The sequence below is a fragment of the Sciurus vulgaris genome (genome assembly GCF_902686455.1).
Source record: "Sciurus vulgaris genome assembly, chromosome: 15".
Taxonomy (NCBI): domain Eukaryota; kingdom Metazoa; phylum Chordata; class Mammalia; order Rodentia; family Sciuridae; genus Sciurus; species Sciurus vulgaris.
The window spans coordinates 56,880,129-56,897,137 of NC_136476.1; the positions used below are offsets into that span (position 1 = coordinate 56,880,129).

General features: G+C 54.7%; 1 protein-coding gene across 3 annotated transcripts in view; it reads right to left on the reverse strand.

Annotated features, from left to right (window-relative positions):
* Window positions 1–1,108: 1,108 nt before the first annotated feature.
* The window catches only part of ANKS6 (ankyrin repeat and sterile alpha motif domain containing 6), a 56,524-nt gene continuing 40,623 nt past the window's right edge, over window positions 1,109–17,009 (reverse strand). For 2 of the 3 annotated variants that reach the window (XR_013759494.1, XR_013759495.1), the window contains 5 exons: window positions 13,526–13,622; window positions 9,704–10,249; window positions 1,787–2,771; window positions 1,471–1,655; window positions 1,109–1,236 (listed from right to left, as the gene is read on the reverse strand). Coding sequence is in view for 1 of the 3 variants with exons in the window: in XM_079112245.1 (XP_078968371.1) it covers window positions 10,206–10,249; window positions 13,526–13,622 (141 nt within the window). In the remaining 2 variants the exon portion in view is untranslated. Of the gene's footprint in view, window positions 1,237–1,470; window positions 1,656–1,786; window positions 2,772–7,652; window positions 10,250–13,525; window positions 13,623–17,009 lie in introns of those variants that run through there. The other variant, XM_079112245.1, reaches the window with a different exon arrangement.

Genomic DNA, 17,009 nt, shown 5'->3' on the forward strand with positions numbered 1-17,009 from the left:
CCCCCACCCTTTAGCAATCCCCCTCCAGGGCACCGAGACCTCCTGTCCAGCCAGCACCAAGGCTGTGGAGCTTCAGAACTGCCTCTGCCAGCTCACATCCTCTCTCTCCATCTTCTGCTGGTCTTGCCAGTGTCACTCACGTGGGTACATTCAATTGGCAGGTCAGTGGGAGGCTGGGCTCCGCTGGGAAGACTGGGACAGCTGAGGTTCCACAAGACTTCTGTACATGGTCTCTGTTTTGGTCAGCAGAGTAGCCTGAGTTTTTATGTGGTGGCTCAGGGTTTCCAGGGGGCAAAGGTGAAAGCTGTTGGTGTCTTTAAGGCAGCACGGGATACCTCCATCATATTCTCTGGAAAGCAAGTCACAGACAAGGAAGAGGGTTTTTAAAAGGCAGGGATGCTCAGAGACAGTTCTTCAGGGTCACCAACGTCACAGAACATTGCACCACACACCAGGTCCACTTGACTGCATCTGTCCCCTCCCATGAGTGGCACTCCTCTAGGGAAGGGGCTGTGTCCCCAGAGCCAGCACAGTTCTCAGCTGGGAGGACAGGAAAGAAGAGGGCTTTCCCTAAACAGGAGTCCAGGAACCCGCGAGCTCTGGACCAGTACGGCCACTGTGAGACCTCGGCCGTTCCCTGCCCCAATTTGGACCTCGGTTTCCGCACATGCACCACAAGTAGCTGAAGGGAGTGTTAAGAGAGTGCAGCTGGCCTTCTCTGATTCCACGGGGCAGAGTCCAGAATCCTCGATGAGGCTCGCGTGGCCGAGAGACCCCAGCTCTTCTTCAGCACAGCCCCTGGGCCCAGCCACACCCACCTCGTGCTGTTCCCCGCAGAGCGCATGTCTCGGCCTCTGCTCCTTCCCTGGGCTGTCTCTCTGCTGGCCCGCAGCCTCCCCTCCCGGCCTCTCTCAGCCAAGCTGTGCTTCCTTCCTTCTCACCGCCAGGCTGAGCTCTCCTCTCCTGGCTGGAGACCCGCCCCTCTCAGCATCCACCCTCTGCCAGGCCCTCCTCCTGGTGCCCATTCCTCTCCCCCCACCCCAGCGTGCCTGACACATGTTACATACTTATCTAACCTTATAAAACATTCATTCCTCTAGCAGTGGAGGCTCCAACAGCTGCTGCTCTCCATGTTCACAAACAACTCTGTCAGTGTCCTGGTCCATCTTTGCTCAGGAGATTCTCTCAGTGCCTGTGCCCAGGACTGGGACTGCCAGATTCCAGGTAGCAATCAATCTAACCAGAAAACAGAACCACTGGGGGTTTTACCAGGAGGGCTTGGAGGTGGGAACCAGTTCCTCAGGGCTCAGAAGGATGGAGAGGCTACTTGGGGACACGGGGGAAGCCTGGACGTTAGCACCAGCAGGAGAGAGCCCCCTGCTGCAGGGGCAGAATGAGGAGAGGTGACCCAGGGAAGCTGGGCCCATGGCTGATCTGTGGAGTCACAGCTGGCCTTTGGAGGAGATGCACCTGACACTGAGTGGCAGGAGACACCCTGGCTTCCCGCTCGCCAGCAGTCTGCTGCTTGATATCTCTCGGGAAGGGATGTCACCAAGGCAGTGGAACAGCAAGTGCCAGACTTCTTCTGTGTTGGGTCCCACCCTAAGCTGGTACGGCTCTATGCTGAGAGACAACCCTTGGCCAGTGACTTCTCCCTTGAAGAACAGAGAAGGGGGCCAGTCAGGACCTCTCAGCAGAAGTCAGCTGACAAGAAGCCCTGAAAAAGCCACCTGCAGGAACAAGACCCCCATGACACAGAGTGAAGCAGTAAGGGACAAGAACCCACCTGAGCTCATGTGGCCCGGCACTGGCTCGCAGGTAGACGTGCCCGAGTCACTGGGATAGGCTGGCTGCTTCCCAGAGGCCGGGCAGCCCAGGAGCCACATCCTTGCCAGCACAGAGCGCCCTCCACCTTTCCCACCTGTGAGACCCAGGGGGACAAAATGGACTTGTCGCTGTCAATTGCTTTTCTCTGAATCACGGGCACTGTGAGCATCTCTGCATATGCTTCTCCACTGGTCGCACCTCATCCTCTCCCCAAGACCTCTTCTTGGTCCGCAAATATTTCTTGTATAATCCAGCCGAGTGGCAGGAGACAATCCCTCACGAACCCATCAGACTTGGATGTTGCAAATGTTCGCTTTGTGGCCTTCATTTAAGAAGACATCTTGAACTTTCATGTAGCCTGATCTACTTCTTCTTCTTCTTCTTCTTCTTATTATTATTATTACTTGTGAGGTTTCTTTTTTTTTGTACTAGGGATTGAACCTGGGGCACTTAAACACTGAGCCACATCCCCAGCCCTTTTTATTTTTTATTTTACAGACGGGATCTTGCTAAGTTGCTTAGGGCCTTGCTAAATTACTGAAGCTGCCCTTGAACTTGCGATCCTTCTGTCTCAGCCTCCTGAATCACTGGAATTACAGACATGCACCACCACACCAGGCTTTCCTTGTCAAGAAGTCCATCCCCACTGACCACATCAGCTTCCTGGATGGCCACTCTCAGCCCATAACTGCAGAGAGAGGACCTTGGATTTCCTCTGAGCCCAGATGCCGTAGGTTGTCCCTGGGAAGGGCCTGCTCGCTGCCGGCTTTCCTCGCTAGTATTCATCCCACACGAAGACTTAAGTTTTCTGGAATGTCAACTTCCCAGAGAATATACTAGCTGCTGCCATCACCACCATCAGCGCAGCTGGAAATAGCGACACAGAATACGAAGGGAAGATGCAGGAAACAGAGCTGGTTTCCAAGCAAGGTCCCTCTCTGGAACTGTAAGGATAGGAAGCAAGGAAAACGTTGACAGCACTTCTGTTCTGGCCCTCCCCAGCTGCCACACCTCAAGCTCACTTTTATTCCCCTAATTTTTCTAAAGGGCTGGGAAAGTGATTCATTTCACATTTGAGACGAGACCCAGGAGCTGTGGACTCAGATGACATGCAATTGATAGGTGATGGTTCACCAGCCGCCCCACCCGTTTGAGCTGCCTTTCACCCTGGCCTGAATGGGGATTTGCCAGGTACACCTGTCCCTCCGAAGCTTCCACTGGAGAGTGTAAATGGAAGTGCTCTGTGACCTCTACAGAGTTTTTAAGCACTTCCTATGTGCTAGGCACAGGGGATGGCTTTCCTCATGTAGTGCTCCCAACTAGCAGGGAAGGAAGGATTTATTATCCTCATTTTACAGGTGGGAAGACTGAGTAATTCAGAGGCTCAGAAAGATGAAGTTCCATCCTCTGGGCTCAGACAGCTAGGACTGAGCCAGGCGTAAAGGCCTGGGGTGTAGCTTAGTGGTAGAGCACTTGCCTTGCATGCAGGAGGCCCTGGGTTGGCCCTCCAGCACGGCACGTGCGTGCGCACGCGCACACACACACACACAGAGCTAGGGTTGCTGTGCTCCTGCTCTTAGGCTGAGAACAGTTATTTACTTGGGGACCTTACTTAGCTCTTCTCTTTGGTCTTTCCCTGCTCTGGGTACCAGGTTAGAAATTGTTGATGGCACTTTTCGAGTCCTGCCTCCCTCACAGCTTTGCAGCGCTGGCAGCCCCAGGGATCTCCAACCTGGCTGCTGGGCTCTGCGTGGGTCCCCTGAGACAGTGATGGAGTGGTTCCCATAGCTCCGAGCAGGTGGAAAAGGGCTGGGAGTACCTCGCTGAGCCCAAGGGCAAAGGGTGAGTGAGAGTCCCCACGAGATGCAGCTGTAGGTTCCCACAAAAGGCCCTGGCTGGCTCTCCATGACATGGGGGGAGGGGCGTTACCCAAGGAGGAGGCTCTCCTGAGTTCCTGGGGGTGGTGCTGGGGTGGGGCTCCCAGCTCCTCAGACACTCTTCCCACTGCCAGGAGCTGGAGCTGCCTAAACCATGTGCCAGACACAGGACGGAGTGCTCAGGGCACAGCCTGGGTGTCAGAGGGCGTGGGCAGGCAACACCAAGGAGACCCAGCCGAGAATGTACTTGGCCATCACTTGCCAAAGGTGACAGACAGTTTAAGCTAGGAGATCTGGGGCTCCACGGAAGCAGTCTCAGATGCCCCCTTCCCTTGGTCCTCGAGAGAGGCCATTTGCCTTCAAGCCTCATTCCAAGGAAACTCCCAGGTCTCAAATGCCAGGGAGCTGAAGGACCTGGGACTTAAGCCTCTTAACTCAGTTCGTGTTGGCTGAAGAGCAAACAAGGCTCTTCAAACAAGGTGACCCCACAAGCCTTCCTTAGAAAATGGCTATCAAGTCACAGAATGTCAGAGCTAGAAGGAACCTCCAAAATGGTGCACAAAATGCCTTAGGGTGCATATGAGAAAACCAGCTCAGAGAGGGCAAGCAAGGCTGCACAGCACCGCTGTGCCACCCTGGGCCCACATTCCTGGCAGTGCCCTCTTCTTAAATGATTCTGGGTAGCCCATGTGATAAAAGTTCTCATCCTGACAAGACCTCTGCTAGGCTGTGGGGCTGCAAAGAAACTGGAATGTCCCTCTAGGTTTGGAAAATGTAAGGACACAGACCTCTTGCTTTAAAGTTTTCCTCCTGATTGCTTTCAGCTCCTGTGTTTGACAGAAGCCTTGTTTCTCCTAAGAAAACAACACAGAAATGCTGCCTCCCTGTGTCAGATCCCTGGGAGGTGTAGGACTCAAGAAATGTGCTCCTTCTGTCTCACAGAGCCCATAGGGAGCCAGAGAAATCCCAAGCCTGGTGTTTCCCGGGGCGTGATGCTGTGACGCTAGTGTCAGAGGAAGATGCGCCTGGCAGACGGGAGGGAAGGAGACAGACTCAGGTGCAAGCTGCGGCTTCGACATTGATCTGCTGTGTGACCTTGGGCAGGCACCATCCCATCCTGGGCCAGTTTTTAAATCGCATAACTTAGACGCAAGAAGATAAGATGCTGAGGGATTTTCCAGCTTTGGCACTGACTGGGACCCCAGGTCCCCCCACTGCTGCCCCTGGACATCACTTCCAGCCTTCCCTCTGTGCTCCAAAAGCCTGAGAAGGGGTGGGGGATGGGCATTTTCCTTCCATTTAAGCTCAGATTTACTGAGTGACTTGTCCACGTTTCTCTGGATGCGACAGCTGATGAATTAGGAGTTCCTGACAGGCTCTGTCCAGATCTGACCAGGGACATCAGGTGAATGACAAATAATCTCCAGATTGCTCTGGGTTGACGTGGCTGCTGGAGGATGATGTTAATTCTGCTGTTTACAGAAATAAGTCCAGTGTGAGTCGAGGCTTTTTGGTGTTTAAAACCAGATGGTATTTCCTGCCTTGATCAGCCTTGGCGCTTTGGTTCCCATGGCAACCCTGAAGTTCCACCTACTGCAACTTCCTTGTTCTTTAAGCTCCTTCCTCTTCTACCACCCTGCCAGGGTCCCTGGAGAAGAAGCCACTAAGTAACACGTGCAAGCCACCCTGCTCTAGGGCTCCCAGACCTTTGCCCCGCGCCTTGCGGCAGTCTCCGTGGTCCCTCCATTTCGCAGATGGGAAAATGAGGCCTCGGGGACCAGGTGACCTGCTCTCAGCCCTCAGTGGTGTTGGCAGGACCCAAAGCCATGTTATGACTCAGGGGTCCACTACACCAGGAGGAATATAGGTCCACTCTGCTTAGGATTCCTTAATGGGCAATTCCGTAGAAACACTGGGTCCACGTCCGTGTGGGGCATCTTCTGGCGAGTCACTTAACCATCCATGCTTTGCTTTCCTCCTCCATAAAACGGGTAGTAACAAGGGTGCCTCTGATGGATGGGAGAGCTGACCAAGTGTGCATGTGAAACCACAGGGAGTAGGAACTGGATTGCAGAGAGACCAGAGAGACGTGGGTGAGGCTCAGTGCCACCCTCACTGTCCATGTGACCTTGGGTATGTGTGTGTCCCTCGGTGGAGGGGCAACTGCATCCGAGTGCCCACATAAGTGAGGGCACTGCTTCTCAAGCTGCAGTGTGCGCACGCATCCCCTGGGGCCTAGAGGCCTGCACTTCTCACCAATGTCCTGGGGAAGCCAAAGGGGTCATCCAGCACCCGTACTTTGAGTTGCAAGGCCGCAGCTAGGAGAGCACAGAGTCAGTACTGTGTGCGCGTGCACGTGTGCTGCTGGAGCCGGAACCCAGGGCCTCACGCAGGCTAGGCAAGCTCTCTACCACGAGGCACCAGCCCCAGCCCCTTCTATTTTTCATCCTGAAGCAGGGTCTCGCTAAATTGCCCAGGCTGGCCTCACACTCTGGAGCCTCCTGCCTCAGGTTCCTGAGTGGTGGGGTTGTAGGCTTGAGCCCCCACGTGGGGGTCCCAGCAGGGGTCATGAATGATTCATCTTGCAAAGAGCCATGTGCACATCAGTAGAAAGCTCAAGCAGCTCAGTGGCCCCGCTGGGATCCCATTTGGAGGATTTTCCCAGGTGTGAGGTTCTGTCCTCAGTCCCCCAGCCTGCATATTCTGGCACCTGGATTGGGCTCTCATGAAAGGTGAGCAGACCTAAGGGCTCTCAATAGAGGACATAAAAATGTCACTGTTACACTCTACATGACAAAATGCATTCATTGATAATGACCTGTGCAATTCTTTAAAAGGAAAAATGAACTTTACTCAAAAATAACTGGTGTGACCCAGAAATGCTAAGTGACCTGTTTAAGTGCACCAGGGCTCCAAAATTGGTCTCTACCTTGGCTCCCCCTGCCTGACCCCAACTCTTGTTTTCTTTAAGTAATGTGGTTTGTGAAATGTATCAGGTGCATTAAATAGTGTTAAGTCACTTAACATCCCTGTGCCTCACTTTTCCTCATCTGTTAAATGGGTAGCACCAATGGTACCTCTGATGGGCAGAACTAAATATGTAAAGTACAGGAAGTGCTACCTTGTGGAAGGTCCGTAGCCTAGTCTGACTCCTCTGACTGCCAACTCTGAGGTGGTCAAAGTGGCTGTGCTGAGTTACACCATTCTGGTGACAAGTTCATATGACCTGACCTGCAAGGGACAGCAAGAGAAAAATGAGTAACGGCATCAGTGGACCCAGGGTGCTGAGCTCTTCACACCCCGGGGCCTCCCCAGTGCCTTGATGGCACCAGGACGGTCACTCGCTGCTGAGGGTGGCTGCATGCCTGGGTGTAAACTCCCCCAGAAGTCAGGCTCTGGACCTCTGCCCCTAGTGAGGACTCAGGCCAGCCTGGCCACCAGGCTCACGAAGTCATCTGGGAGCCTCCACTTCTAGGTCCTATTTCATTGCAGAGTCCCCTCCGAGAACAGTCTCACCTTGTAGCACCCTTGGCACAGTGGGCTGCGGGAAGGGACCCTGAAGTGATAAGCCTGCAGCCTGTCCTTGGGGATTGGCCTGGGGATGCACCCCGGAGAAAGGGGACAGAGGGGATGCGCAGCAGAAGGGGAGCGAGGACAGGACCAGGGGCGCGGAGAGCGCAGCGGCATCCCTGAGGGGCCCTACGGCCGTGTCCATGCCAACGCGGGCTCCTGTGAACACTCCTCTGCCGGGCGGTTTCCACTGCGATCAAAGTAGAGACAATTACTCTGCTGAGAGCGGCAAGCCCACGAAGGAGCAGCTCAGCTCCCAGGCCCGCGGAAAAAGAGGGCTGGAGAAGTGGCCGGTGGGCACAGGGTGGTGCTGACCGCGGCCCGGAGACCTCCGCGCTTCACAGAACCCTGCCCCTCACCAGCAGGGCCAGGGCGGCCCCACCTCACACTGCTTGCTTGTGAAGTATTTTCTGGGGACACTGACTTGAGACCAGAGGGGGCGCATGTGCACAGGAAGGAGAGGCGACCCTGGAACGGGCACAAATGGTTCCCACTGAAGAGCTAGGGATGAACAAGACCGAGGGTGCTCGGCTGGTAACATGCTAGGTTCCCCTGCAGGCCCTCTCTACTGTGGCGACACCCCGGAACAGAAACTTCCCTGACCACTGTTAGGTCTGCCACCACAGGCTTTCAGTTCAATCATCGCCATTATCTGGTTCTAGAATTTTCCTTACTCTCAAGGAAACTCACTCATTAGCAGTCACTCTCCATCTCCTGAGCCTCAGCTGGTAGCAGCCTCCAGTCTACTTTCTATCACCTATTCTGGATATTCCACATCAAGAGAGTCACAGAATATGTAGATTTTTGTGTCTGGTTTCTTCTGCTCAGGTTCTCAAGTTTCATCCAGGCTGAGGCATGTAATCAGCACTTCATTCCTTTATGGCTAAATAAGATTCCATTCTGTAGACAGACCACCTGTTTGTGCATGCATCCACTGAGGGACAGGAGTGGTGTCCACCTTTTGCCGCTGTGAACTGTGCTGTCAACATTCGACAGGTTCTTGTGTGAATACCTATTTGCATTTCTTTGCAGCGCACACTGGGAAGGGGAACTGCTGGGTTCCATGTCCTTCTGTTAAACTCACTGAAGAACCACTTCCCCTTCCCATTACAGCTTTTCATACAGACAAGAGGTTGGATGGGACCTCAATATTCCCTAGACGTGTTTCTCAGACTTGAATTTCACACATCTGTAAAACTAAAACTCCCTTCCCTGCACGCTGCCCCTCCCAAAGGAGAAGAAACTTCATCCGAATCAAGGCCTCAAGGCTAGCCCAGAAAAATCAATGATCTCAGTGCCAGGGAAACTCACTGCCTCTCACCCTCACCTGTACAGGTGTGTGGGACCACTTGCCTGCCCCACTCCTCCTCCAAAATCTTAAGTTTCCTCTGTAACCACCTGGCATAGGTTCCTAGCCTCTTGTGCCCACCTGGGGGGATGCCTCTGTCCTGGGAGCTCTGTCCCTGGAGTGTTCTTGGGGAGCTGGCCCCATACCCATAGCCTCCCTCCACCTTCTCCAGACCCCACCCTGCTGTATTAATGCCCCTTGGAGCTAAACACCTGATAGGAGGTACTGAGACCAGGGACCAAGGGACCAGGGACTAAGACCCACAAAGACAATGTGAACTTTGAGGTGAGACTTGCATTCAAACCAAAGTGTCCCTTGTGAGCTGTGCTTGTCCTTGGTGAAGCTGGTTGCTACTGGTGTCTTCCTAGGCACTAACCTGGACGGAAAGGACTGTAAGCCACTTGGGTTCTTGTGAAGAAGAGGCAAGGCGATTCCCAGAAGCGCTTGGCGACCCAGGGGCTAGTTCCCTAACAGCTCATGCTGGAAGAGCTCCTGAGCCATATTCTATGCCTTGAACGAGCACAAAGGAAGACAAAGCCACCATTATTTAACATACAGTTTGGCAAAGGAAAATCTTTCAAATCCTGCATGGAAATAATCATTTTTAAAATGTGTTTGACATGAGGAAGATGGAAACCTATTCTGGGCCCCCCCAAAAAGGGCATCCTGGGTACAGTAGGTGAGGGTGGGAGCAAGGCCAATCCCTGCCACTGGGCACCACAAGATTTCAGTGTGGAAGGCCAGGCCCTGTGTGTCACCCTGGTGAGAAGGCCCCAGAGGCTCCCACAGGGTATTGGCACTGGTGGCCTTGGGAAGCCAGCCTGGCTGGGTGGGCACACCTGAAGTCAGGTGCACTGGCTTCCAGTGCTCACCCCTATGGTTCTTCACCTATGTCCCTTCTGTCATCCCTAAGCTCAGTGGCCCACTCGCCATTTGGCCTCTCAGCTGAGGAGCTGAAGGGAAGGCAGAGCCGAAGTCCACTCTTAGTAGAGCACCTTGAGGCTGCAGGAGCCCACCCAGCCCTCGAGAAATACCTGACAAGTGCAGAACTCCCAAGCGCAGGGGCTCACTTCCCACTCACCTGGGGAGGAGCTCACTGCCCCAGCCAGGCCCAGAGTTTGGTGTCAACTTTATTAGGGAAAACATCAGGTCTCTCTACATGTCCAACTGGACCCACTGGTTAGCACGAGGTGATCAACTTGCTGGGAACGAACAAGACGGCCATGGGACGGTGCTTCGCTCCACCTTCTGCAGATGTCACCTTTGTCTGGCCTGCAGAATCCTTCCAGGAAGGGTCCTAGGCCCTGCAGGTGGCACTTACTTGGGTGCACAGCTCAGGGGGGATGCCTGCAGCTGGCCAGCCCTGGGCCTGGCCTGTATGTCTTCAGGTGTCTCTAAGGCAGGGGCAAACAAGAGGTTCCCTCGCTGTCTGCTGGATCAGCTCCGATGGCGGGCCCAGCCTTCCTCTTTCTGTCCACCTTGCCAGGAATCCCAGTGACAAGGCACCAGCTGGAGGCAGGGGTCCACTGGATGACTCTCCGCTCCTTGGGGCTCTGATGCCAGCAGAGCCATCTAAGCTGCTGCTACCTCTTGCCAGAGGTTGCTTCTTCTGGTCTCACCCACCCGGCTACGGCGATATAGGGACAGGTGGGAGAGAAGAAAGGGGTGGGGGAGGAGAGAAAGGGAGAGATGAACCATGCAGCCATGTTTGGGTTTCCTCACATCTGCACAGCTCCAGGGTGGAAAGGGTTCTCAGCTCATCTGGTTCCCAGTTCCTTGGGGACAGCCTAGACTCTGGTAACCAAAATGCAAACTGAGACTCGAGGAGATGGAGAAAAATACCTGAATACCCAGTGAGAAATGGCTGAGCCAGAGCCAGTGCTAGGTCTGCCTGGGTCAGTTCTTTCCAGGATAATGCTTTGCTTCTACTAAAAAGGACTGGAAATCAGAAAGAAAAATATCTAACTCACTCCCTCCCTGACGATATATAATCCACACAAGTCATCAGCGGCGTCGTAGCCCTCCCTGGCTCGGGGTGCTGTTTCTCCTCCCCGCCTGCTGCTGTGCCCAGGACCGGCTCCAGCTCTCCCGCTGTCTGCCCAGGCCGAGCATGAGCCGTTAAACGAGGTCTGCCTTTGCGCCGAGCTCACACACACCGTGCCACCCGACTCCTGGCGCTCTAACTGCTCTGCTCATTGCTCTGAGGGCCGATGAGTCCTTTCAACTGTGGGTCCAGAGCAGGAGCCTGGGGCTGGCCCAGGGGAGATGCTCAGTTAACATTCTGAGTGAATGAATGACAAGGCCAGCCTTCCTGCAGGACCAGCTGGCCTCGGTGCAATGGTTAGGGGACTTCCTCTGGCCAGCAGAGCCTCAGACACCTGCACCCACCGATAGGACACGCATGGATGCTGGGCAATGATGCCCTCTGCTCTGGAAAGCCCCTAGAACAGAGAGGCCTCTGAGCAGGGCCCCCCTTTCTCAATGGCAGGAGACGCTCTCACCCAGGTGTCCCACCGCCAACAGGCCACATCTGTGGAGAGCTACTGGGGGGAAGAGAGGTGGTTCCCAGGGCTTCCCCAGCACCGTCCAAGAGTACCTGGAGAAGAGTGGGAAACCCCTAGGCTACGTGGCCTGTGCAGGGCCCAGTGTGAAGGCAGAGGAGACCCAGAGCCTAGACCATCTTGCAGCTCGGCCTGACCCAGTTTCTGCCCGACGTACTGAGCCACACGCACACCCCTTCATCCTTCCTCATAAAGAACCTACTAACATCCTGCCTCGCTGACACTCCAAGGGCACACTTGGGGAATGATGAAGGCACGGGAGCTCTTCCTGTGGAGGGGAACAGCCTCCTGGAGGCAGGCTGGGGATGGCTGTGGGTGAGGCAGGCCCAGGAAGGGTCCAGGGATCTCTCACCCACCAGCACACAAACTGTCTGGGAGAAAAAGCCTCGAGTCTAGTGGAGCGGACGGGAGCAGGGCTTCCCACCTACTCGAGCTGGGTGACCACCCTGCTCTGTCCGGGGTCAGCAGACCAGATTTGAGGTTTGCCTCTGTGCAAGGCCACCTGGTACGGCTCCTGTTTCACAGGTGTTCCACCAAACTCACCCGAGTGGACACTACACCAATACGTAGGTTACAGAAAAAACAGTGCAATGGCAAATAGGAGCCGCAAGGCCTCACAGCATGCCACTGCGGTGACCCTGAGGGTGCCAGCCAGTCACCAGCGTGTCAAGGTCTGGGGGACACAGGAGTGAGGGAGAGGACCCCACTTGGAGGCCCTCCAGGTCCCGTTTCAACCCAGCCCTGCCCCTTCTGCAGCGGGTAATGAGAGCGGCTTCCTTCCTCCCGCGTCTGCAACCCCATCCCTGTCCCCATGTGCAGGGTGAGGTTGAACAAGGCCACCTCTGGGGTAGCAGTGAGGGCAAATGATAATGCAGAGAAGCTTGAGCACACAATAGGTGCTCAGTGAGCACGGCCCCCTCAAAGGACCCTTCCTCCAGCTGTCTGCGTGGCTGGAATGAGATGTTTCGTCTTGGTTCCCATGGAGAGTGGGCCAGGGCGGGGGAGGAGGACGCCCAGCAGATGGTCAGGCAGAGAAAAACCACGAGGCTCTGGGCAGCGTGGTGACGAATGCCTCTAGAAGACAGCATGGGGGGTGGGGCAGTGATGGCCAGAGGGAGGGCAGGGGACAGATGGCTTGGCACAGCCATGGTAAGGATCAGAACCATGGACCAAGTGCTTCACGCGCTGGGGTCTGAGCTCTGGCTCAGATGCCAAGTGACCTGTCCCTGCCGCACTGGACCAGCGCAGAGCTGGGTCTGACCGAGCCCAGGCACAAGCTCTTTCCCCTCTTCCTGTTGTCCCGGAAGGCTGGGGCCCTACCTGTCAGGATCCGCCAGGGTGGGAAGGCCCTGGCCGCTCTCTGTACACGTGGTGCCCAGCATGCGATAGAAAGTGACTAGATTTTTACATGCCTCACATGACGTGGCAGAAAACACACGGGCCAACCCACTTTTGGGCAACATGGCATTAACAGGGTGTAGAAGAAATTCCAGACTCTCCCCCTCTTTGCCTGGAAAATCTGAGTACCAAAGTCCTTCCTCAATGTGACACCTCGGTCTCCTGTCCCCATGTGTAGTGCGACAGCCCTACGTGACATGGGTGGGCAGGTGCACTCTGGAGCCAAGGCCAGAGGAAGGGATGGCACAGAGCCTCCTCCGTGCTGCAGAAGCTGTGCTGGATGTGCACACCTGAACGTCTGCCACGGGAGGGGTCGCACTCCAGACACGAGGGACCCAGCGGCAGCAGGAGTGGCCCCGTGGGTGTGAGGGAAAGGCTTCCCTCAGGAGGAGGACGCGGCAGGCGGGCCCGCCTTCCGCCACGATGCCCACTTCCGAGCCCAGGGCTGCTGGGAAGCCAGGGGAGCTCCGATCCCCGGCCTCCTCCGCATCTGGGCGGGGCCGTGAGCTGACCAGGGCCAATGGCATGAGCAGGACTGCGGCAGCCAGGGGCGAGGCAGGGAAGCACTGGCTGAGCCGTCTGCCCGTCACCACCGTCCCAGTGCCTCTGCTCTCAGCGATGGCCGGGCACAGAAGAAAGGAGCCGGGCCCCTGAGCCACCAGGCAAAACTGTGAGCCTACCAGAGGCACCCAACTGGACTGTCCCATGGGATCTCTGCACCTGTGTGTGGGGACCTGTCACAGCAAGGAGCATCCCTGACCAGTGCAGCGGGGCCAGGGAGGGGCGTCCAGCAGAGGGAGCAACCGGACAGGGCTCAGCGGTGACAGGGCAGGGCAGGGAGTGGACAGGGCACGCAGGCTGCAGGGAGCGGGGCCGGGGCCATGTGCAGGGGTACCGGGGCTCAGGGAGCCGGTGTTGCCGCGGCGGCAAGGAGCGTCACGTACAGGGGCTTCTGCCGGGGGCCCTGGTGTTGCTGGCGCTGCTCTCAAAGGACGAGTGGAAGTTGTGAATGGTTTCCTGTAAGATCTGCCTCTCTCGTCCCTGCGAAGGACATCGAAACAGACACAGGAAGTCTCGTTAAATCTTTTAGCCATGAACTCAGTTGACACAGGGTTGTTAGTGCTCAACTCATACTTGAAGAACCCATGGGCGTCTTGGAGGAAATAAATCACCTGATTAAGGGTACCCAGCTTAATACAACAGACTGAGCCAGCACGTCCCCACCGCCCAGCTGTCGGTGCTGGAGAGGACCCTGAGGCGCAGGAGTCCCTACCCTGGACGAGGAGGGGCAGGCCAGCTTGTCTGAAGGGGGCATCTCCTCACCCACCTCATGCTGTCTTTCCAGAGAATTCAATGGAAGCCCTACCACACGGTCTCCCACCCCCACACTTTGAGATGGGAAACGAGGGTGGACGTGGAAGCTTCTCGTTAAGTCCACTGAACTCCTGGACAAGAGGCAGCAAGACCCAGAGATGAAGGGTTCAAATCCCACCTCTCCCATTACTAGCTGGTGACCCTGAGCAGGACACTTCATCTCTCTGGGCCTTGGTTTCCCCATTTATAGAGTGGGACCATAGCAGTGCCCCAGATGCTTGCTGCAGACATGGGACCTGGGTGGGCTGCAGGAGGCAGACAGGTCCTGCCCTCAGAGGGCAGTAGGGTGCGTAAACATAGGTTTCTAAGTCAACACATAAATATGGTTGCAATATAAATTAAATTAAATTAATGCAAATTAAAAATTTATGATCTCAGGCAGATTATTCTCTGCTGGGAGTAAGAAGGCAAAAACTTAAAAGTCAACAGAATGAGCCCAGAGTTCAAACTTTCTTTTCTTTCACTTGGAATGGGACCGCCATTTGACCCAGCTATCCCACTCCTCAGCACATATCCAAAGGACTTAAAATCAGCATACTATAGTGTCGCAGCCACATCACTGTTTATAGCAGCTCAATTCACAATAGCTAAGCTATGGCACCAACTTAGGTGCGCTTCACCTGATGAATGGATAAAGAAAATGTGGTACATATACACAATGGAATATTACTCAGCTTTAAAGAAGAATGAAATTATGGTATTCGCCAGTAAGTGGATGGAACTGGAGAATATCATGCTAAGTGAAATAAGCCAGTCCCCCAAAACCAAAGGCTGGATGTTCTCTCTGATATGCAGATGTTGACTCACAAGAGGCAGGGATGAGAGAGGAGTGGAGGTTCACCAGATCGGACAGGGGGAAATGGGGGGAAGGAGTGGGGATGGGAACGGGAAGACAGTAGAATTCACTGGACATCCCTTTCCTATGTTCATATATGAATAGACGGCCAGGGTAACGCCACATCATGTGCAACCACAGAAATGGGAAGTTATCCTCCATGTGTGTATGATGTGTCAATACACATTCTACTGTCATGTGTAACTAAAAAGAACAAACAAACAGGAATAATTACAAAACTAAAAAAAACTAAAACAACTCCTTTTCTTTCATTTGATAACCCCCCTCAGCCTGGAAGGGCCCCTCTCCAGACCCCCCACGCAGGGACCACTTGTGCTGACCGGGCCTCCCAGGCCCCTAGGAGGGCGGCAAGCTTCTCCCTGTGTGCCCGTCCTTGCAAATAATCTTCCATAAGCTGGTGAAAGGCTGCCAGGATTCCAACCCCACAAGTCAAAGGGGCCGGGGCACACCTGGAATCCCGACCCCACTGTGATGCAGGGTGGCATCCAGACGCGCCCCTGTGCCGCTGAGCTTTCTATCTGTAAGATGGGGGTAGTGCAACCTCCAGGGTGACTATAAAGCCCCTTCTGAGATCATGAACGGGGCGGCCTGTGCGAACTGCAGAGGGCTACGGAGCAGGGCCGAGAAGCGACTTCATTATTCAACACCACCTCAGCCTTCATTGCCTGAACAATGAGGTCAGGGCGACGCAGGGTTCCGGCGCCCACTGCCTCCTAACCCTAGGAGGGAGCTGGAGATAATTAAAGCCATAATCACCCCCCCGCATCCGCGGCCCACCGAGGACAGTCTCGGCAACTGCCCTTCAAACATCCTGGCGTTTCAAAGGACCTGCCTGAAACTTCGCAAAAGGAAAAGAACGAAGGGCCATTAAATATAGAAAAAAGGATTCAATCAATCTAGTACTTAAAGAAAGCAAATGAAAACTAGGTGCATTTTTTGGCCTATCAAATTAATAATGATTAAACAACGAACTGATGGTTCTCAATGCTGGCAAGACTGCGGGAGCCACACCGGGTGGTCAAGCCGGCAGCGCACGCGGCTCTTTCTGGAAAGTGCAGGGAGGAGGGATACACCTTGGGCTCTGGACTCAGTGATTTGCTTTGACATCTATTCCCAGGAGAGCATTAGAAAGTCTTATACACAGACTTGTCATCTACAGCACTACTGCTACAAATTCTGGGTATTTACATATCTAGTAAGTAGGCATTTTTGAAACAATCCATTTTAGTACACTTAGGCAAATATATTAAAAAGACATCAGTGACATAGCTAGTTGCATAGATTTCATGTTAAAGAAAGAAGGGTGTAAAATTGAAGATCCAAATTTATTTCAGTCACATTAAAATAAAAAGGCATGTGGCACAAAACCCCTCAGTGATCTGCAGCTTGGGGCCTCCACCTGTGTGCCCTCTGGCCCTCTTGCTCTCTCTGTTCCAAGTGCTCTGAGTTCCTAGAATTCGCCACACTCTACCACTGGGCCTTTGCACAGGCGCTCCACCCAGCCTGGTCTGCTCTGCCCTTGGACCCCTTACCTGCTCTAGCTCCTCCTCAGGTGTCAGCGCCTGCTCTCCACAGAACGTCTCCCCAGTTTCTGCCTTTCCAGTCTCCACTCTGAGTCAAGAGCTCCCACGGCAATGAACGCTCTCCTTTGTGTGCCTGTGGGTAGCTACAGGGAGGTGTGTGCAATCTGGTTCCAATCCTGGCTCTGTGTCATCTCGCGCAAATTCCTCAATCTCTTTGTGCTGTGGTTTCCTCATCTGTAAACTGGAACCAGCCTCAGCAGCTTCTGGGTGCCTCAAGCAAGCGAGTATGTACCGTGCTTCCAGCACAGCACCAGCGGCTCAGGCCTTGGACCTGGCAGGGCTCTTTCCCCAAATAAATCAATGCTCAAAACTCCAGTGACAGTCGAGCTGGCCCCTGCTGTGAGCCATCCTGGGCTTCAGGTCACTGGCTGATGCCCTTCCTGACAGCAGAGAGCCACCCACCTCCAGCAACTTCCACACTGGCCTCGCCCTCCTTCCGGGGACCACTCCAGGAGTGGAGCAGAAACCGAGTGGGATGGAGTCGGGTCACTGCCCACCTCTGAGCCGTGGCCTCCCTACCTGTCCAGGCCCAGGTGAGGACTGTTCAGAGACATTCACAGAAGACAAAGAACACACTACAAAAAAGGAAAAACCCCTCCAGGTGCCGGAGTGATC